Genomic DNA, 22,333 nt, shown 5'->3' with positions numbered 1-22,333 from the left:
CCACTGTATTTCATTAATGCCAATAAACACATGCCCTTTTTGCAAATAATAATAAAACATTATTTTGTAAACCAAACACTAGGACAGAGATTATGGAGGCATTTGTTTACCCTCTCTGACTGCGCATTTTTTGCGCATGTTTGAACCTCTACAGACGTCATCACGCACTGCTTTCGGTTGGCGCGAACTTTAACCGGAAGTGTGGGATTCTTGTGTCGGAGGAGGAGGTTAATGAGCTGTCGATGTCATTTACAGTGTTGTCTAGATATAATGTAAAAAAGTAACACTCTGCGTATCTAGTTTAATAGAGTACCACATTTTGTGTAGGCTATGCAAGTATAGGATGTCGGATACGTTGTCTGATGATGCCAGCGGGGGAGATGATGGCCAGGAAGATGTGATGACTCCAGCGGAGCTGATTGGGAAACTGGAAGAGGTAACGTTAGCGAGCTAGCTAATTAGCCATGTTCACTAAAATACTGTAGCCAGACCGATATGTTTTGCAATGCACGGATCCTGTCAAAACAAAAACACGTATTTAGCACTGCTGCTCCTCTATGTAAAGTGGACTTTGTGTATTCCTCTGTCACCCAGGCCTGGCTGAATGAGAAGTTCTCTCCTGAGCTTCTGGAGAACAAGTCAGAGATGGGAGAGTGTGTGATGGAGCAGCTGACTCACATGGTAAATGGTGGTGGGGTTCCTCAAGTAACTGAGGGGTGCAGCAGCTGTCTCAGTAAGCAGTGAGGTACCAGTAATAACAGGACTTCTATGTTGTGTTGTCTCAATTGACAGGAGGCCAACCTGCAGCGGGTTAGGAGGGGTGATGTGAAGGCAAGTGTCCACCGCATGGAGATTGACAGGATCCGCTTTGTCCTCAGCAGCTACCTCCGCTCTCGCCTCCAAAAGGTAATGCCAACAACAACCCAGCATGATATGATCTTCTAGTGAGAGGGACTATAAATCAGTGCTCAGACTGACACCTTTCTCTCTGGTCCTCTGTTGCCTGTGTAGATTGAGAAGTTTTTCCCACATGTGTTGGAGAAAGAGAAGTCTCGAGTGGAGGGAGATCCTTCGTTCCTGTCTCCAGAGGAGTTTGCTTTCGCCAAAGAGTGCGTGTTATGGTGACGTGTTGCGGTTTGCAGTTACAATGACCATCCCTGAAGGAAGGTCATTGAGTTGTTTGGATGTCATATTTACTTATATTATTATAATAATAATATGTTTGCAACATTAGTGATGTATTCCCTCTCTTCCATTTAGATATCTGGCCAACACAGAGACCTATCTGAAGGCTGTCGCTCTGAAACACATGCCCCCCAATCTACAGACAGTGGATATGCTGAAAGCAGGTGAGTCCTGGCAAGATGTTTAGATGAGCTATTCCAATATTCAAATGACTGCTTGTAAAAACTATCAGTGGCATAATGTTCATGGATGGAAGCATTGTATTCTCTTGTCACGTGATTAACTTCAATGTCAAATGAAATGTTCCCAGTACCAGAGCCCTGTCTGGACTCCTTTGTGTTCCTACGTGTGAGGGAGAGACAGGAAAACATCTTGGTGGAACCTGAGACAGATGACCAGAGGTACAGTATCACATATGATCATTGGACTGATTGATTGGTGCTACAGCTTAGAATAGGCTTACTACCTATCTCACTTTGATGATAATGTGTCAAGAATATAAGTTTTCTTGATTACTGTTGTGAAGAGGAGCACATTGGAAGTTATTTTGCAGTATTCTGTAGATCCAGAAGGTGGCAGCATGTGTCTGTATATAACATGTTTTTTATTGACTGTTACTATCCTCAAGAATATCATACAAGCTTACTCCACGGACACTGTATTCTTATTGATTGAAATGCCCGGTCGTTTGCTAAGAACTCCATTGAATTTTCTGGTCCAATATTTTCTTTCAGAGAGTATGTTGTGGATCTTGATGTGGATTCTCAGCATCTGATGCGGTATCGCGCTATAGCACCCCTGGTTTCAAGTGGAGCAGTACAGCTAATTTAACTGTCAAGGTACTCAATTTATAGGCCACACTGATTTCCCTCATATCTTTATATATGACATACACACACTAATCCACACACTAACACACTAATATGTTGAAGTGTGCATTATTCAAATCCAAATCTTTCATAATAGACTGTTTTGTACTGTCATCATTTTTGTTTTTTTGCCATCACTTTTTGCCCTAAACATGGTCTCTTGGGAACTAACTAAGCTGGAAATTCTCTCTTAGAATGTTTGCTTGAACAGCATATTACATGTTCAACAATGAGGCAATTTGCCAGTGAACTGCAAGAAAATCGTCACTTAGGCCGGGTATTATGTTAACACGTTTGCACAGATCGGTCTCTGTAATAGCATATACTTCCTCTATTTGGGCTATGTTTTAGGAGCCTCCTGTCCTTGGTTCAGATGAGGTTATTAGTCTCCAACTGTGATGGTGGATGACCGGAGGAACACTGACTCCCTTCATTGAACATTAACTACACTGATTGCAGTACATTGAGGAAGGTGATATGGACATTATTTGTGGACTACCAACTCGTCAAGAGCGGGGCATTAACTAGAATGTCTGCAAATATATTACTGACTTGTTGAAATGTTGCGTACCTGAGGACACATCTCTCACATGAAGCCTGCTTATAATTGTAATGATAATCATTGGATCACTTAGGCTATAAGTGAGAGATACTTTTGGTGTGAGGATGACACAGGAATACATGAATGGCACTTCATGGTGTCTACGTGTATGTAAAAAGGTTGAGGGGTACATGCATGCCATTGCCAAGCATACATTTGTATTTTGCATGCTGTTGCTGCCTTGGCCATATATGATTTAAATTCTGGGTTTGTAAACCATATCAATTGTTGATACCAATAGAATAAATCTGTAGATTTGTTTAAAGACTGGTATTAATATTTTTGACACCATGGTATTTAAGTCTAAGAAATAGGACCTTGTCCCACATTGCCCCTAGTTATGGTTAGTTAAGTTATGGTTAATCAGCCATAAACTGTGCACCAATGGTCCACAAAGACACCAGCTGTTCAGGAACATGTCTGCATCATTACATGTATTACTTTTACACACATCCAACGACCCCCCCCCCCCCCAAGAATACCTCCTTTCTTTTCAAGTACATCAGTAAAAACATAGTGACCATTCATGATAAGACATACATTTTTATAGTTTAACCAATTATGATGGTAGAATGTTGAATCATAAGTTGCCATTGTTGCTGATCATGAAGGGCTTGTGAATGAGAACTGTACTTGATGCAAGACATAGCCCCTGTTTTAGGAGTCATGGTTCTTTCCCTTATTAGGCTACATCCGGTTGAGTCAATGTCAGGTCAGGGTTGGTTCTTTATGGCTCGTTGAAAACAAACAACCCTGGGTAGTAATTGCATCAGCGTCACAGTATGGGGAATTGCAGCTCATCCTCTTCTAAATAACTAGGTCATTGAGTCATACTGTGTACCGAGAGAGTGCGTTCATTTTGGTGGGAAAATTTGCTGCATCACTTTGCTTTTCTCTGTAAGCAATTCAAAAGTGATAGCTGTACATCACATCCATAGTTTAACTATTCACCTTACTATATGCCATAGCTGGCGAGAATGGTTATGGCATGGTCTGAATGATTCGATCATAATAATGATAGGATGGCTTACACTTGGCTTACCAAGTTTAACAGCTGAAACAAGTGCTCGCACACACACACACTTGCCATATCAGTGAGCTCATGGTCTTTGAGACATTTAGCTACATGACGTAGTACCTGCCACAGCATCTCATCTGGAAACCTGATCTGTGCAGTTGTGTTAATATACTGAACAAAAATATACTGAACAAATATATAAAACGCAACATGTAACAATTTCAAAGATTTTCCTTTTCATATAAAGGAAATCAGTCAATTGAAATACATTCATTAGGTCCTAATCTATGGATTTTACATGACTGGGAATACAGATATGAATGTGTTGGATCAGAAATCTTGTCAGTATCTTGTGTGACCACCCTTTGCCTCATGCAGCGCAACTTCTTCGCATAGAGTTATCTGGCTGTTGATTGTGTGAAGTTGCTGGAAATTGGCGTGAACTGGAACATGCTATTGTACACGTCGATCCAGAGCATACCAAACATGCTCAATGGGTGACATGTCTGGTGCGTTTGCAGGCCAGATCTGGGGCATTTTCAGGTTTTAGGAATTGTGAACAGATATGTGCTTCTACATCTGCATTGCTGGCTGTTTGGGGTTTTAGGCTGGGTTTCTGTACAGCACTTTGTGACATCAGCTGATGTAAAAAGGGCTTTATAAATACATTTCATTGATTGACTTGCGTCATGGGGCCGTGCATTATCATGCTGAAACGTGATGGCAGCGGATGAATGGCATGACAATGGACCTCAGGATCTCGTCACGGTATCTGTGCGTTCAAATTTCCATCAATAAAATGCAATTGTGTTCGATGTCTGTAGCTTATGCCAGCGCAACCATGGGCACTCTGTTCACAATGTTGACATCAGCAAACTGCTTGCCCACACCATACATGTGGTCTGCGGTTATGAGGCCGGTTGGACAGACTTCCAAATCCTCTAAAACGACATTGGAGGCAGTTTATGGTAGATAAATGAATGTTCCGTATTCTGGCAACATCTCTAGTGGACATTCCTGCGCTCCCTCAAAACTTGAGACATCTGTGGCACTGTGTTGTGTGAAAAACTGCACATTTTAGAGTGGCCTTTTATTGTCCCCAGCACAATGTGCACCTGTGTAATGATCATGCTGTTTAATCAACTTCTTGATATGCCACACCTGTTAGGTGGACGGATTATCTTGGCAAAGGAGAAATGCTCAATAACGGATATAAAATAAAAAAGAAATCTCAAAATTTGAGAGAAATAAGCTTTTTGTGCATATGGAAAATTTCTAGGGTAATTTATTTCAGCTCATGAAACAATGGACCAACACTTTACATGTTGCGTTTATATCTTTGTTCAGTATATATTGGCAGAAGCACTTCCTTGATGAATAGCTACGTTGTGATAAATCATGTGGGTTTTGTGTCACACTATATTGATACATTATGGAACCTCTTGGCATGAGGAATGAGTTATGATTCCTGAAGGGAAAATGTATTCATTGATTTTACTAGCCACCTAGCTAATGTTAGCCACAACAAATTGTTATTCGTAACATATCATGCGACTTGCAAATTTGTACCATATTGCAATTCGGAACATTTTGTACGAATTGCATTTCGTAACATTCGTGTCATACGAAATGGAGGGAGACAGATGTACCTTTACTATGTTAGGTCTAAGCAGTGGTGTAGTGGAGGGTATATGCAGGTATATGCCATATACCCACTTATTTTTCAGTGAGCATTGCTTATACTAATTTCTTAATCCCCACGATGCGTATCAAAGTAGTGTTGTGGCGGTATATGCTGTATCAATGAATAAGGCTGATAGAACAGATCAGAATGTTTAGCTTAATTTTTATTAAGTATTATTTCTTCACATTTTAGGCACAGCAATACACACAGAGGGGAAGGCCTACGCGCAAAATTTCCAAAATGCGCTTTGTGGAAAACGGCTTTCTAAAATATCCACCACTTATGCGAGGGGAGGATTAAAGATGCAACAACTATCATGTTGCTAATATGAATAGGATAATGCCTTTCACAGCTAGATAATAAAAGAATGAACCAATAGAACAGGAGAACGCACATGAGGAAGTATTTATAAAATAATTGCCCCCACGCTTCTATGGTGGGATTTTGGCTATAGGCTAGTTTGTAGCAAGGTACAAACAATTAAGGAACAGGAAGAATATAGCGATGCTAATGATAGGCCTAATCATACTCTGGTACTGTAGATGGAAAGGCTTTCCCAAAAACCTTCTCAATTAAATGTTAACTAGCTACAAAGTAGCCTATGCCTACCTGGCAGAATGATATCATGATTATTTGCATCGATCCAGTGGCCATTTGTTTTGCAAACTCCATCTCATGTGCTACAGAAACACCTCTAACTAAACAGTGCTAGGTGCCTGTGCACTTTAATTAAAGGTTAACTACACAAAACAAATTTCCAGGGGTCTCCTGATGTGGTTTAAGCATTATTATGGACTTACAACATCCAATTTTGTTGCTGTACTATTAACAAAGTATGACTTCAAGAGCAAAAACCTGAGGTAAAAAAAGGAACACTTGTGAATTTCTGACCCAGTTGACAGCCTTATTTATGTTTCAATAGTAGACCTACTAAACTCAGCAAAAGAAGAAAAGTCCTCATTGTCGACTGCGTTTATTTTCAGCAAACTTAACATGTGTAAATATTTGTAGGAACATAAGATTCAACAACTGAGAAACAAACTGAACAAGTTCCACAGACGTGACTAACAGAAATTGAATAATGTGTCCCTGAACAAATGGGGGGATCAAAATCTAAAGTAACAGTCAGTATCTGGTGTGGCCACCAGCTGCATTAAGGACTGCCGTGCATATCCTCCTCATGGACTGCACCAGATTTGCCAGTTCTTGCTGTGAGATGTTACCCCACACTTCCACCAAGGCACCTGCAAGTTCCTGGACATTTCTGGGGGTGAATGGCCCTAGCTCTCACCCGCCGATCCAACAGGTCCCAGACGTGGTCAATGGGATTGAGATCCGGGCTCTTCGTTGGCAATGGCAGAACACTGACATTCCTGTCTTGCAGGAAATCACGCACAGAACGAGCAGTATGGCTGGTGGCATTGTCATGCTGGAGGGTCATGTCAGGATGAGCCTGCAGGAAGGGTACCACATGAGGGAGGAGGATGTCTTCCCTGTAACGCACAGCGTTGAGATTGCCTGCAATGACAACAAGCTCAGTCCGATGATACTGTGACACACCGCCCCAGACCATGACGGACCCTCCACCTCCAAATCGATCCCGCTCCAGAGTACAGGCCTCGTTGTGTAACGCTCATTCCTTCGACGATAAATGCGAATCCGATCATCACCCCTGGTGAGACAAAACCGTGACTCGTCAGTGAAGAGCACTTTTTGCCAGTCCTGTCTGGTCCAGCGACGGTGGGTTTGTGCCCATAGGCAACGTGATGTCTGGTGAGGACCTGCCTTACAACAGACCTACAAGCCCTCAGTCCAGTCTCTCTTGTGCGTTCCTGGTGTAACTCGGGTAGTTGTTGTTGCCATCCTGTCCCACAGGTGTGATGTTTGGATGTACCGATCCTGTGCAAGTGTTGTTACACGTGGTCTGCCACTGCGAGGGCGATCAGCTGTCCGTCCTGTCTCACTGTAGCGCTGTCTTAGGCTTCTCACAGTACGGACATTGCAATTTATTGCCCTGGCTACATCTGCAGTCCTCATGCCTCCTTGCAGCATGCCTAAGGAACATTCACGCAGATGAGCAGGGACCCTGGGAATCTTTCTTTTGGTGTTTTTCAGAGTCAGTAGAAAGGCCTCTTTAGTGTCCTATGTATTCATAACTGACCTTATTTGCCTACCGTCTAAGCTGTTAGTGTCTTAACGACGGTTCCACAGGTTCATGTTCATTAATTGTTCATGGTTCATTGAACAAGCATGGGAAACAGTGTTTAAACCCTTTACAATGAAGATCTGTGAAGTTATTTGGATTTTTACAAATAATCTTTGGAAGACAGGGTCCTGAAGAAGGGACGTTTCTTTTTTTGCTGAGTTTATTAGCCTAATGCTCAGCACAGCTTTTAGGTCATTCATATTATGTCACTGGGAGCCTTTTTTCATTTATTTTATTTAACTAGGCAAGTCAGTTAAGAACAAATTCTTATTTAGAATGACGGCCTACCAAAAGGCAAAAGGCTTCCTACGGGGACTGGGATAAAAAAAAACACAACATGACAACAACACGGTAGCAACACAACATGGCAGCAGCACAAAACATGGTAAAAATAACATTGGGCACAGACAACAGCACAAAGGGCAAGAAGGTAGAGACAACAATACATCACGCATATCAGCCACAAGTGTTAGTGTGTCCGTGATTGAGTCTTTGAATAAAGAGATGGAGATAAAACTGTCCAGTTTGAGTGTTTTTTGCAGCTCGCGCCAGTAACTAACTGAAACGAACTGAAAAGAGGAGCGACCCAGGGATGTGTGCTTTGACGACCTTTAACAATGTGACTGGCAGAATGGGTGTTGTATGTGGAGGATGAGGGCTGCAGTAGGCATCTCAGATAGGGGGGAGTGAGGCCTAAGAGGGTTTTATAAATAAGCATCAACAAGTGGGTCTTGCGACAGGTATACAGAGATGACCAGTTTACAGAGTATAGAGTGCAGTGATGTGTCCTATAAGGAGCATTGGTGGCAAATCTGATGGCAAAATGGTAAAGAACATCTAGCTGCTCTAGAGCACCCTTACCTGCCGATCTATAAATTACATTTCCGCAATCTAGCATTGGTAGGATGGTCATCTGATTCAGGGTTCGTTTGGCAGCTGGGGTGAAAGAGGAGCGATTACAATAGAGGAAACCAAGTCTAGATTAACCTTAGCATGAATAGAATGACAGTTTACCGTCTAGCCATACTCCCAAGTACTTGTATGAGGTGACTACCTCAAGCTCTAAACCCGCGGAAGTAGTAATCACACTGGTGGGGAGAGGGTTATTCTTCTTACCGGACCACAAGACCTTTGTTTTGGAAGTGTTCAGAACAAGGTTAAGGGCAGAGAAAGCATGTTGGACACAAAGAAAGCTTTGTTGTAGTCATTTAACACAAAATCCGGGAAGGGGCCAGCTGAGTATTAGACTATCATCTGCATATAAATGGATCAGAGAGATTCCTACTGCCTGAGCTATGTTGTTGATGTAAATTGAGAAGAGCGTAGGGCCTAGGATTGAGCCTTGGGGTACTCCATGGGTGACAGGCAGTGGCTGAGACAGCAGATGTTCTGACTTTATACGCTGCACTCTTTGAGAGTGATAGTTAGAAAACCAGACCAAAGACCCATCAGAGACACCAATACTCCTTAGCCGGCCCACAAGAATGGAATGCTCTACCATATCAAAAGTTTCGGCCAAGTCAATAAAAATAGCAGCACAACATTGCTTAGAATCAATGGCAATGGTGAGATAATTTAGGACCTTTAAGGTTGCAATGCCACATCCATTACCTGAGTGGAAATCAGACTGCATACCAGAGACAATACTATAGACGTCAAGAAAGCCAGTCAGTTGATTATTGTCAAGTTTTCCAACACTTTTGATAAACAGGGCAAAATAGAATTTGGCCTTATAACAGTTAGGATCAGCTTGATCTCCCCCTTTAAATAAAGGACACACTGTGGCTGCCTTTCAAGCAATGGGAACCTCCTCAGAGAGGTGAGACAGGCTCTGCGCCAGGCCTCTCTTTCACCGGACATTTTTAGCAAAATTAGAGTATACTCACTTCTCCAGGCACTACTACATCACTGGGACTAAGTCCAGGTACGGCCCAAGGAAATGGGGTGTTCTCCAGCATTTCTTTGAGACATAAGTGTGGTAATTGCATTGTTATTTAAGGCGTTTTAGCATAGGATATTTTTCATGCTTATTGTATTTTTCTTTCATGTAATTGGGAGAACCAGGAATAGACGATTGGGAGAAAGTTTAGCCTATACACATCTCCTTTAACATTCAATCATCTTTATAGTGCAGTGTAGTTGCACTATACACAGAGTACAAAACATTAGAAACAACATCCTAATATTGAGTTGCACTCCCTTTTTCTCTTAGAACAGACTCAATTCTTCGAGGCATGGACTCTACAAGGTGTCGAAAGCTGGCCCATGTGGACTCCAATTCTTCCCACAGTTGTGTCAAGTTGGCTGGATGCCCTTTGGGTGGTGGACCATTTGTGACACGGGAAACTGTTGAGCGTGGAAAAACCCAGCAGTGTTGCAGTTCTTAAGCCTTTTGTCTTGCCCATTTACACTCTGAATGATAAACAATGTCTCAAGGCATACAAATCCTTCTTTAACCTGATCCTCCCCTTCATCTACACTGATTGAAGAGGATTCAACAGGTGACATCAATAAGGGATCATAGCTTTCACCTGGATTTACCTGTTCAGTCTATGTCATGGAAAGAGCAGGTGTTCCTAATGTTTTGTACACCCCAGTGTAGTTCACCACTGATAGCATATGCATTCATACTTTGTTTCCCAGTCAATAACAGATCTAGAACTGTACCCTGTGGATAGTAGAACACTGGTATGTTATGAATGTGCAGTAAATTAGAAAACCATACAATGTTATCTCTTCAACATATTGTTGTCTGTTGAACAGAGAAACTGTAGGTGACCTAGTTTTCTTTGACATGTAAATATATTCTGAAAGTCAGGTGTGGAAAGTGTTATGTGACATGATATGTCTCAGCAGGTCCCTGCTGACTACTGGCATCCTAGAGGAGGAGGGACTGGGGGGAGAGTTAGTCTGGAGAGTTCACTGGCAGAAGAAAGCTTGGACCTGGGCCCACCGGCCCAGGTCTTGGTGGAACCACGGGTCGATCACCATGGCCAGGAGTAGAGGCCAGGATTATTGGAATTGTTTCCACAATATCAGTGAAGGTTTGAATTTCTGAAAGCTGCTCGAGCTTCAACACCCCATCAGCAACAATCAATATCTCTCTGCAGCCTCATATAACCAGCTGACTTTTATTCATGACTCATAGTCTGTGCTTGACCATTTTTGTATTTGTATGCTTTTATGTGTTTTTATTGTTAGGTTTTGGGCTGAGTAATGACTCCTATGACTTGTTCCAATTTAGATCTGAGTAGAAATGGTGATTGGTGTTAATAACATCCAGTGTTATGAATAGTAGTAAGGACCAAATTAAGTAACTCCTCCCACAAAATAAAATGTGTCCGTTATTGACAGGCTTAGAGTGCTACCATGTAGGAATTGTAGGCTACCTATGGAATGAGGAAGAAATGAGTCATAAAACCCATCACTATTGGCTAAGAATGATGAGTAAGGTTAACCTCATTGGTCAGGAGAGTAGGGAAGGTGGGATACACCAGATGGCATGATGATTAAGGAGGTATATAACGCAGACACTACTGATACTAGGTGCGTACTAGTTCAGCACCAGTAAAGAGAGAAGGAAAAGATAACAACAGGATGATTTCAACTTTTTTGAATAAACTAAGTTAGTGTTTTTAAGTTGACTATTGCAATTACTGGTCAAATGTTCTTTTGATAGAGAAACAAGTCTTGTTGTAACTCACCATATAGAGGTCCAAGGCTGTTCCATAAAAAAAAAATCTAATTGCATTGTAGTCTTGACATACTGTATATGTTAGCAAATACTAGAACCGATATGTCCATGCAGATCAATGTCTTAGGCTATGTATCTCTGAGACTCAATGCAGTGTTTACCCTATTTTCTAGAGTGTCATTCAAGCTGAAGTCTATGCCTTTATGGTCTTCTTACTACAGAAGATATCCCCAAACAACAGATGATGGCCTGTACAATGTATGAATGGCTATATGATCATGATGCATATGATTTATCAGTAAGCTGTAGAAGATTGTTCTTTGCTTTATGACCTTCATCTTTATCCTTCAAAGGGTATTATAGATGTTGGGTCCTCTGGTCATGGCCGTAAGGCTGTGCTGGAGCCAGTGTCCACCACTGTGCCAGCTGTTCTGTGCATCCTCTCTGAAGCACTTGAGACCCTGCATCAGAACCTCCGTGCCAGAGCAGCTCTCCCAGAGCAGGCTAAGACCTACAGCACTCACCCCAGACAGACCTGTGCCTCTGAATGGGAGTGGTGAGGATGAAGTCAAGGCTAAGAGAAAGCATGTGATTTTCACTGACTCTAAGGGTTGTCCCTAACAGCAGCCAACATATTCTATTAAATGGTGGAGTGGATGTACCCACTGTCATCACGCCCAGAGAGGCGGCGCAACACGACAGAAGGTGGTTCTAGCTGCACTGTCAGCAAATCTATTGAGGAGAGCAGGCTGCGACTGGGCTTCCCACAGCCCTCTGCAGACTTCCAGTGTTTCCGTGCCAGGCTGAGGGAGGGCATGGTTCTCCTGGGGAACTGCAGTGTGAAGAACCAGAGCTTCCAGAAGGCTGTGTGAATCCGCATCACCTTTGACTCTTAGCACAGCCAACAAGACGTGCCCTGTGCTTTCCTGAAGGAGCGCTATGGTGGACCTGACACAGACCTCTTTGAATTTGACATCACCCTGCCCATGCTCGATGAGAAAATCAAATTCTTTGTTTTATCTACCTGATGAGTACAGCACCCCATTCTGGGACAATAGCAATGGACAGAACTACAGCATGTTTGTCTTTGACAAGCATGAGGCACGCTGTGGGGCATAATCTAGACAACAGAAAGACTGCATTAGGCTACACTGAACTTCACCGTAAGGCATAGACCCTCATCTTCACTAAGTTCATCTGAGGTGAACTGTAATATGCTAAAATGTGAAAGACCTTTTCTTATCAGCTAAAGTAAACTATTGTTCTGTTTTTCATATTTTTCATTGCTTGCACTGCTTGCTCTGTAAATTGCATTCTGGAAGAAGAGTCATTAGGATAGAATAGTCACTAGGAAATTGTAGATGGGTCTGGTTATTCAGTTTCAAACATGCTCACCGAAAGCTAAAATTATTTGTAATATTTACAATATGGCTGGAGGGAAAGCCTGAGATTCTCTACAGTCTTCTATACTTCTGTCAGTGTGCAGTGCACTTCCTCTCTGACCAAGTGTTGAGTAACAGTGTTGAGTAACTGCCAGGTTTTAACCAAGAAATAGTGCCTCATAAACACTTACTTACGGTTGTCTGACTGCTAATTTCAGTGTCCATGTGACTGCTGTAGACAGGATATCCCAGAAAAGTTTGATATCCTGAGTACATCATGGAATACTGAAGTGAAAAAATTATATCGAACAAAAATATAAATGCAACATGTAAAGTGTTGGTCCCATGTTTCATGAAGGGTAATATGGGATCTCAGAAATGAGTTTACATCCCTGTTGGTGAGCATTTCTCCTTTGCCAAGATAATCCATCCACCTGACAGGTGTGGCATGTCAAGAAGCTGATTAAACAGCGTGATCATTATTACACAGGTGCACCTTGTGCTGGGGACAATAAAAGGCCACTCTAAAATGTGCAGTTTTGTCGCACAACACAGTGCCACAGATGTCTCAAGTTTTCAGGGAGTGTGCAATTGGTATGCTGACTGCAGGAATGTCCACCAGAGCTGTTGCCAGAGAATTAAATGTTAATTTCTCTACCATAAACCACCTCCAAAGTCATTTTAGAGAATTTGGCATTACGTCCAATCAACCTCAGAACGCCAGCACAGGACCTTCACATCCGGCTTCTTCACCTGTGGGATCGTCTGAGACCAGCCACCCTGACAGCTGATGAAACGTGAGGAATATTTATATCTGTAATAAAGCCCTTTTGTTGGGAAAAACTCATTCTGATTGGCTGGGCCTTGCTCCCCAGTAGGTAGGCCAGTCTCCCAAGTGGGTGGGCCTATGCCCATGGCTGCGCCCCTGCCCAGTCATGTGAAATCCATAGATTAGGGCCTAATGAATTTATTTCAGTTGACTGATTTTCTTGTATGAACTGTAACTCAGTAAAATCTTTGAAATTGTTGCATGTTGTGTCTATATTTTTGTTCAGTTTCAGATCCCTCAAAGGAGAGTGAGTGTGAGCTAATCTTATCCCAGTATTGTGTTCTCTGGTGCCCACATGACTAAAGCCTGTTATCAGACACTATAGGGAGCAGGCATTGTTTCTATTGAATTATGCTTCCATTGATCTCGACAGCCAGAGACATATCATTACTTATCGACTAAAAGACAAAAGGAAAGATGACAGAGGCAAGCTGTGACTGGACATCCTGACCACTGAGAATGGGTCCCTGTGTACATGATTCACAGCTACTGTGTGACTTTCACAGGAATCATGACACATTCGTTGAGGGCATTGGTTTACCAAATGACATCCTACAGTCAATTCAAATCTTTATTATTCACTTATCATGAGATTTAACGGAATAACATCATGTTTGAAAGTTTTCAAATAGAAATGAAATTGACAGTGTGTTTTTAGGCATAAGACATCTTGGAATCCTCTAAGACCAACAGGTACTGTAAGGAGAAGACAGAAATGTATATCTTACGTAATGTTATTTGACAAATACAACGTGTACATCTCAGCTTTCTCCAGCAGTGGAGGAGCTAATACAGATGGCCCTTTTAGTCCACTTGTCCTAAAGACACATTTACATGTGATGATTGATGATACATGGAGATTTGCAATTCTAGTAGTGACGGGGAGGGATGGGAGAAGCAGCATGCACATACCCCAAGAGTTGGGCTGTCCCAGTTGTGTTACTGTCCCTTACACTACTAGATGGATTAAATCACTCAGCCCATTTCTCAGGTTATTTTTGTTGTTGTTGCAACGATGGCGATATACATCCTCACTGTTCTCTAAACCCTGTCAGTCCAGTCAGTTCTCTCAGCGGCCCACACTGATGTTGCACACCTTGCAGCTGGGGTCCTTCTTGGCGTTGGCCGTGGTCTGGCTCATCTGGTGGTGGCCACTGATCTRCASCACACTGCCCTGCTCCAGATYRAMCGGCTCTGTGTASAGCACCTCCAGGATGACATCACTGGCGTGGCAGAACAYGGMSTCTTCRCCRTGCCTCTGGGYGGGGATGTATGTCAGGAAGGGGTTGGCAGTCAGGTCCAGCAGGGGGAGACTACTACGGCAGAAGTTATCCCCCTCTGAGCCAGAAGGGGCCAGTACCAACACCACATAGTGATAGGCTGTGTACATACAGTAGAAGTCAGCAAAGTAAAGATTGGTGTTGGGATTCAGCAGGTTCCCGGCCGGGATCTGGAAACGCAGGGGGCCGTAGGGGGAGTCGTTTGGAGGAAGACCTGTGTCAAACTCAGTGTTGCAGCTGAGGAAGACTCCCTGCAGTTTGCTGTTGATAGGGGAGCCGTGACTTCCACTATTGTCTTTCAGGGCTGGGCGTATCAGCCCCCCACACTCAGTTCTAACAGAAAAGGAGAAACATTTTGTTATTGAACTTCACAAGTACATTTACATTTTAGTCATTTAGCAGACGCTCTTATCCAGAGCGACTTACAGTAGAGTGCATACATTTTTATTACATTTTTACATACTGAGACAAGGATGTCCCTACTGGCCAAGAGCAGACGCTCTTATCCAGAGCGACTTACAGTAGAGTACATACATTTTTATTACATTTTGTTTTACATACTGAGACAAGGATATCCCTACCGGCCAAACCCTCCCTACCGGCCAAACCCTCCCTAACCCGGACGACGCTATGCCAATTGTGCGTCGCCCCACGGATCTCCCGGTTGCGGCCGGCTGCGACAGAGCCTGGGCGCGAACCCAGCCCAGCCTGGGCGCGAACCCAGAGACTCTGGTGGCGCAGCTAGCACTGCGATGCAGTGCCCTAGACCACTGCGCCACCCGGGAGATACATACCTATACGTGTGTGTATTTACAGAGTATGGTATAGTACTGACCTGACATAGTGGAAGTAGTCAGGGTGCTGGTTGCGATAGAACACAGAGAACCGCAGCAATCTTCCAGCAGAACCCTGTGCTTTACCAAGGAGCTGTTTGAGGTGGTCCATGGCATAATCTGTTTCATACGAAAACAGTCAGTTATGAAGTTCCTGGTTCAAATCCTTTGTAAGCATATTCAATTGAATCAATACTCTACAGCAGGTCATAAGGCCTGCATTACATTGGTAAATGTCCTGCTATAGAAATCGATGTACTTCTATGACATACCCCCTGTGCAGAACTCGACCACCTGGCTCCAGTCAGACACCAGGTACTCTCCGTCTGCCTGTCTCACTGCAGTCTGCACAGCAACACAGTACTCTGTCCGTGGGCTCAGGAACCAATGACCTCTCACTGCCATGGGTAAAGGCACTGCCTTGGCCACCAGTTTGGTGGGCACATCCTGTTGGGTGAAACAGGGATACATGTTAATTCATGTGACTCATCAGTTGAATTACTAGAATACAGCGTTTCATAGGTAAAAATAGGATTGGCAGTAGGTCTAAATGCTTTATGTAAACACACTCATGGATTATACATTTCTTTAGCATATTCTGGTACAAACTGGTCTAGTTAAGCTACTGTATATCTAACCAAATTAGTTGCTTTGTTTTGGCCAGGGCCTCTAAGAAGCACAGCTAATTAAAACAAGCTCACAGGGCCCACATAACCATGGCAACCATCCTGGTGCAAGTTTGTTTGTGTTGCTTTGATTTCCCAGTGATAGAAACACACTTCCAACCCTGAACAGCTCTGTACAACATAAGTCAGGGGCTTTTGTAAAGGCATTTGAATATTATATTAAATAGAGAACTGTACCAAAGTAGGTATTCAAGTATCTAATGTGTGGATAGAGTAGGGTTGATGTAAGAAAGGCTCAGAAACACCCATCAGGAATGACTGAGCATACCATCTTTCATTTCAATCATTCAAATTCTCCCTCTGTCATAACTTTCTATTTCATGGTTATTACGATAAGAGTTAACCTCAAGTAATAGCCTAAGGTCCTTCCAACAGTAAATAGATTGATTCGGTTTTAGTAGCAGATTGAATCTGTTGTAGTCCCATGTAGCTCAGTTGGTAGAGTATGGTGCCAGGGTTGTGGGTTCGATTCCCACGGGGGACCAGTACGAAAAAAGTATTAAAATGTATGCTCTCACTACTGTAAGTCACTCTGGATAAGAGCGTCTGCTAAATGACTAAAGAGTAAATGTTATAGTGCATCATTTCAGTCTGTTTGGAAGGATCCCATTGTAAATAACAAATGGCCACTTAATTTTCTATTTCAATCGTTCTTGTATTTCAAATACTGATTGCAATTAGCTAGGTCTATATTTTTGGACTCACAACATGATGCTGAGAGAAAGAAAATGAAGAAACAAATGGGTAGTATACAGAAAATCAGTTCAGTGACTGGTCTGGAATAAAATCACAGTTCATAGTAAAGAGAACAGAGCTGTAGTTTTTAGGCTTTGTCCGTTTTTTGGCCATTCAAAAGGAAACGAATGTGCCCATGAGTCACTTGCCCAAAGCTATTTTGCAGCACAAGATTCTCATTCTCCTCTACTGGAAGTGACTTAAAGGGCACTACCACTGCTCTCTGGGTTGTAACTGCTGCAGAGTCAGATACACTCATTACTAGGCTTTTATCTGTTGTTCTGCATAGACACTGTCTCATGCTAGGCTATCTTGGGTTATATCAAAACATATTACATCACGTTGCAGTGAAATGTCTATTATTGGAGACCAGGACATGGAGGGATTAGAACACAAGCGGTTGGTGGCACCTTAATTGGGGAGGACAGGCTTATAGTAATGGCTTGAACGGCGTGAATGGTAACAAAAACATCACACACATGGTTACCATGTGTTTGATACCATTCCATTCACTCCATTCCAGCCATTATTATGAGCCATTCTCCCCAGCCTCCTGTGATGAGAAGTAAAGAACATGGATCTAGACAGCGGGAGTCAGAGTCACTATCGGTGGAAAGAGTAATAGTCATTGAGTCAAGGGGGAAGCCTGGGGGGCCTGGGGAGGTTTATGAGGGGGAAAAGCAGTGACAGTCTGTCAGACACACCCTGTGTTTGAAGCGGTTGGGATCCCCGCCCTCTTTGCGGCTCAGGTCTATGAAGAAGTGTGTGGCCCTGGCAGTATCCTCAGGGGTCATGTCCCAGGCGATGCGGAAGGAATCGCAGGTCACCTCACATATCTGGATATTATTGGGGGTGGAAAGGGCTGTCTCCATTGTTGTTAGCTGCTGAACAAGAAGAGAAAGGAGGGTCATATGATGGGATTAGATTAGATTATTTATTTATTTTTGAATTTATTTGGGGTAACAGACATACAAGAAAATGTACAATGTGGACCCAGAGGATATCACTTAAAAGTTTTAATTAAATCGCTTGTTTCCAAAGTGGTCCTCGGTGGTAAAAACAATAACACACATAATGATTAAAAGGCAAGACAAAATTACAAACAACCATAAAAATTACCCATATTTATTTGGCATTTCGATCTAAAAAACAATCTATTCATTGCACATCATACATATCATTCAAATGAATACATCTGACAGCAGTAGGGGGGGGGGGGGCACAAGGGGCAGTGCAGTGGTTTCTCTTACTTAGACAACCTTGTACAAATGAAAACATTAGCCTTTTTCTTTGCTTGATCACCAAGGGGAGGATATGCCATAGACAAGTGCCTGTATAGTAAATACCTCTGGGTACAGGACTGTGACAACATTGTGACTTTTAGTACTAATGGATGAAACAAGATGTCACATAGCTTGGCTGTATTGACTGTTGGATTAGTTACACATTTTCAAGTCCTGTTCATGCCTGGGAAAGTGTAAAGCATTTAGACTTATTTCATAATCCACCAACGGCAGTCTCCTGGAAACCAGGCAGATTTGACTCCTGTGTTCACTATATCCTCTAGCTTCACATCACCTAATTTTCCTAATCTGCAAATCTGAGGAAATGGTCCTACAGTCATAGAGTTTTCCTTAATTAGGGAAAGTTAAATTAAATCTGACTCATAAGTTCTGTTAATCATCTTTGATTTAATTTATTTCCAATTGTCTTCAGAGCACTATGAAAGCTGAGTAAGCAGGAAGAGTGCAGCTCAGGGAAAATCTTGGCATCTGAAGTGTTGGGATAAATAGAAAAAGTTAGACGTAACACCATACGGTTATCTATGGTCTTATTTATTTGCCAATAACAGCCAGGGGATCCAGGCTGGTGCACATAGCCTTGAAGACTGGATTGTGTGTAATCTGTGGGTCAGCCTATTGTGTTTGATTAGCTGTCCCCTTTCCTGAATTGATGATGCCATGGATGTGCCTTCCAGGGGGAAAAATGCATCTTCCTCTCCGTTCCTGCCTGCTGTGAGTATGAAAGAAAGGCATGGGAGGCATCAACTTGTCTACTCTTGCTGTTTCCTGAGAGGAATTATCATTGTATAATTATTTTAAAAAAATCAATTGCCAATATTGCTTATAATACAATGTAGCTCTTTTTAATAACCCTCTCATCCTTCATTACCTTACATGTACTATTTTTCTCCCATTTCATAATGCCAACAGCTTTGCACCACACAAACACGCATAACATATGGCCCATTCCCCAATTATAAACCCGAACACACATAACATATGGCCCATTTCCCCGATTATAAGCCCAAACACACACACCATATGGCCCATTCCCGATTATAAACCCAAACACACATAACATATGGCCCATTCCCCGATTATAAGCCCAAACACACACACCATATGGCCCATTCCCGATTATAAGCCCAAACACACACACCATATGGCCCATTCCCGATTATAAACCCAAACACACATAACATATGCTGTAACAGTAAGATGCTCAGCAGTATGCTGCTAGCAATAAACAGTAAGTTGTACAGCCAGTATCTCTGCTATATTGTGTGCTGCTTGTGTATTAGTGAGAGTGGATGTTACAGTGAGTGGATGGTGGAGAGATGGAGTGTGTGGTTTGTGTTAGGTTGGCTGTGTCACACATGGGTGAACATGATGGGTGGTGCTGTACTGCATCTGCGTACTGTATGTGGCCTGGAGAGGTGTTATGTTCTGGTCCACCTCATGATGGACATGCTGCAGCGCAGCAGCTCATTAAAGCCGCAGAGCTGTGAAACGTCTGAGCTATCTCGTTTACACGGGGCTCGGGAAGCTGGTTGTGGCACCACACACATTCCCTCCCTGGGTCTCCTGTGTTACCCATCTGCTGCCTGCTCCTCTCCCTCTCCTTCCACACACAGCATTTAGGGCAAAAGGAGATTCTCATAGGACACCCATCAAAGCCTCATTATCTCTAGTCGTGCTTGTACCACTTTCTGACTAAATATGTCTGAACACAGTTCAAACGCAAGTTCCCCACATTATTTAAATAGTCCTGCATGCACTCTTAATTATTTATCAGTATGCAAACAGTGAGAGAGAATCCATGACACTGTGAGTCCACTCCAAATTTAACTGGCCATAAATCAGCTAATTAGATTTGTAAGAAGAAAACAGACTATTGAGCTTTACATAGATCAATTGCATTATGGGGTAAAAATTTTGAAAATTCATATGTTGGCCTCTGATCTTTGATAGTAACACATTTTACAGTTTTGCTCACTTTGTTATGTAAAGCTGTAATGTGTTCACAGAGGGAACTGCAAAGGGCATATTACTCATTCTCCATTGATGTAGAACCCTGATACATACATTACACTCAGAAAAAAGGGTCTCAAAATGGTTCTTTGACTGTCCCCATTGGAGAACCCTTTTTGGTTCCAGGTAGAACTATTTTGGGTTCCATGTAGAACTCTCTGAGGAAAGGGTTCTACATAGATCCAAAAAGGGTTCTTCAAAGGGTTCTCCTTTGGGGACAGCCAAAGAACCCTTTAACCACTGTGCTGTGACAGTGTTGTGATGAATGTTGCTGCATACAGGGGCGGCAGGTAGCCTAGTGGTTAGAGCGTTGGGTGGATCAAATCCCCGAGCTGACAAGGTAAAAATCTGTTGTTCTGCCTCCTGAACAAGGCAGTTAACCCACTGTTCCTAGGCCGTCATTGTAAATAAGAATTTGTTCTTAACTAGTTAAATAAAGGATAAATAAAAATACACTGAATAGTAAGAAAGCAGCTCCATGCCGGTGAGACATTTTTCTACTAGTGCAGTGGTTATCAGGTGCAGATAAGACCAGATAAAAGTCAGATAATGCATCCTAAGGGGGAGTGTCATACATAAGTGACAGTCAGTTGACTGAGGTTGAGGAAGTGAAGCGATGGAGAGGCAAGTGAAGCGTGCGTTCTGCTCTGGATCAGATCATATGGAAGAGGGAACGTATGATCTCAAATGAATTGTATCCTCTGTCTACACCATATGATCTACTCTACACTGAATCACTGTGTGTTAATCACTGGCAATCATCGTGTGGTAATCATTATCCTATCAACAAAAAAGATCGTATTTACGCAGTCGTTCTTGTAATCTCTCAAAGCTTGTTCGTGATTGTGATTGACTGTTTAATCCAAATTTAAGCCAGGTTATTAATGACACTGGCAGTTATAGTCAGGTCTCCACTAATGTGCTGATGATAATCACACCTGCATTGCGAACAGAACTACATTTTCTCAAATAGGATCCTATTTACACAGTGGTTCTTGTAATCTCTCAAAGCTTGTTCGTGATTGTCTGTTTAATCCAAATTTCAGGCAGGTTATTAATGACACTGGCAGTCATAGTCAGATCTCCACTAATGGGCTGATGATAATCACACCTGCATTGCGAACGGAACAACATTTTCTTAAATTCTAAATACCTGTACCACTGCTGAGTTCATTGACTAGACATTATAATGCTGACAAATAGCCATTTCCAAGATATGCCTGATAGCATAATATGAGGATTCCTTATACCTCAATAATAAGAAACTCAAACAAGCATTCTAGTACTAACCTCACATTATCAGTGGATCAATGGATCTACATAGTGTCAAACAGTACCTGTAGAATGCCCTGGTAATAAGCATGGAAAAATAGACTATGCAATTTCAAGCATATAAACAAACATACTGTAATTCTGCTTACGGTGGCTCAACAATAGCTGTTGTTTAACTTCTGAAGACTTGATGCACGAGGAGACTGACTCAAAAATAGTTAGAGGGAAATATATAGCCTTACCTCCGTGTGGTGAATAAGTGTCTTTGTAAAAAGTGCAATAGGTCCTTAACCAGAGAAGATAAGTGGAGAAATCTATTCTCTCAGACCTCTTTCTTTTCTTCTGCAGTCGATGATAGATCCCCAGGAAAACCGATTAGGAAGTGAAATGAACACTCTCACTCTCTTTCCTTCTCTCTCTCTCTCTCTCACTTGCTCTTTCTCTCCTCGTGCTCGCTCTTCCTCTCTGTCTCCTTTCTCTAGCTCACTCTCTCTCTACCTCACATGCTCCCCCCTCTCTCTATTCTCCTCCTCCCCTAGCTGGGTTCTGAGAAGGATGTTTACTTGCCTGCTGTACAGCTGCATCGCCTAAAGTGGAGCAACTGCTGATGCTGAGAACACAAACAAGAGATTTGTAACTGAGGTGCTTGAGCAATTGTTACTCACCCACATTAGCAGGAACATGCTGACAAATGGTAACAGAATTACACATCACTGACCAGCATGCTCCTAGTCATGGGACAGCA

The 22,333-nt window shown here is 42.5% G+C and overlaps 2 protein-coding genes across 7 annotated transcripts; one reads left to right on the top strand and one right to left on the bottom strand.

Moving 5' to 3' along the window:
• The first annotated feature begins 195 nt into the window (after window positions 1–195).
• Window positions 196–10,508, top strand: LOC111974687 (DNA replication complex GINS protein SLD5). 3 transcript variants are annotated; one of them, XM_024002614.2, is made up of 8 exons: window positions 196–436; window positions 595–681; window positions 793–906; window positions 1,012–1,109; window positions 1,261–1,349; window positions 1,496–1,586; window positions 1,920–2,024; window positions 10,420–10,508. In XM_024002614.2, the coding sequence occupies exons 1-7, from the start codon at window positions 344–346 to the stop codon at window positions 2,014–2,016; spliced, it is 669 nt and encodes a 222-aa protein (XP_023858382.1). In that variant the 5' UTR covers window positions 196–343; the 3' UTR covers window positions 2,017–2,024; window positions 10,420–10,508. The 3 variants fall into 3 exon arrangements, with proteins under 3 accessions (XP_023858382.1, XP_023858383.1, XP_023858380.1); XM_024002615.2 differs by lacking the exon at window positions 10,420–10,508 and adding an exon at window positions 9,776–9,863; XM_024002612.2 differs by lacking the exon at window positions 10,420–10,508 and adding an exon at window positions 2,406–2,646.
• Window positions 10,509–14,021: 3,513 nt separating this feature from the next.
• Window positions 14,022–22,167, bottom strand: LOC111973718 (phytanoyl-CoA hydroxylase-interacting protein). Of its 4 annotated transcripts, none has more exons than XM_024001104.2 (5): window positions 21,831–22,167; window positions 17,707–17,886; window positions 15,854–16,028; window positions 15,584–15,701; window positions 14,022–15,081 (listed from the first exon to the last, which is right to left on the bottom strand). In XM_024001104.2, exons 2-5 carry the CDS (start codon window positions 17,872–17,874, stop codon window positions 14,538–14,540), a joined length of 1,005 nt encoding a protein of 334 aa, XP_023856872.1. In that variant the 5' UTR covers window positions 17,875–17,886; window positions 21,831–22,167; the 3' UTR covers window positions 14,022–14,537. The 4 variants fall into 4 exon arrangements, with proteins under 4 accessions (XP_023856872.1, XP_023856873.1, XP_023856874.1 ...); XM_024001105.2 differs by having other exon boundaries at window positions 17,707–17,883; XM_024001106.2 differs by having other exon boundaries at window positions 21,917–22,167.
• Window positions 22,168–22,333: the final 166 nt, after the last annotated feature.

Source organism: Salvelinus sp. IW2-2015, linkage group LG15 (genome assembly GCF_002910315.2).
Source record: "Salvelinus sp. IW2-2015 linkage group LG15, ASM291031v2, whole genome shotgun sequence".
NCBI lineage: Eukaryota > Metazoa > Chordata > Actinopteri > Salmoniformes > Salmonidae > Salvelinus > Salvelinus sp. IW2-2015.
Note: the sequence above shows the minus strand (reverse complement) of the source record. Positions and strands in the feature narration are given on the sequence as shown.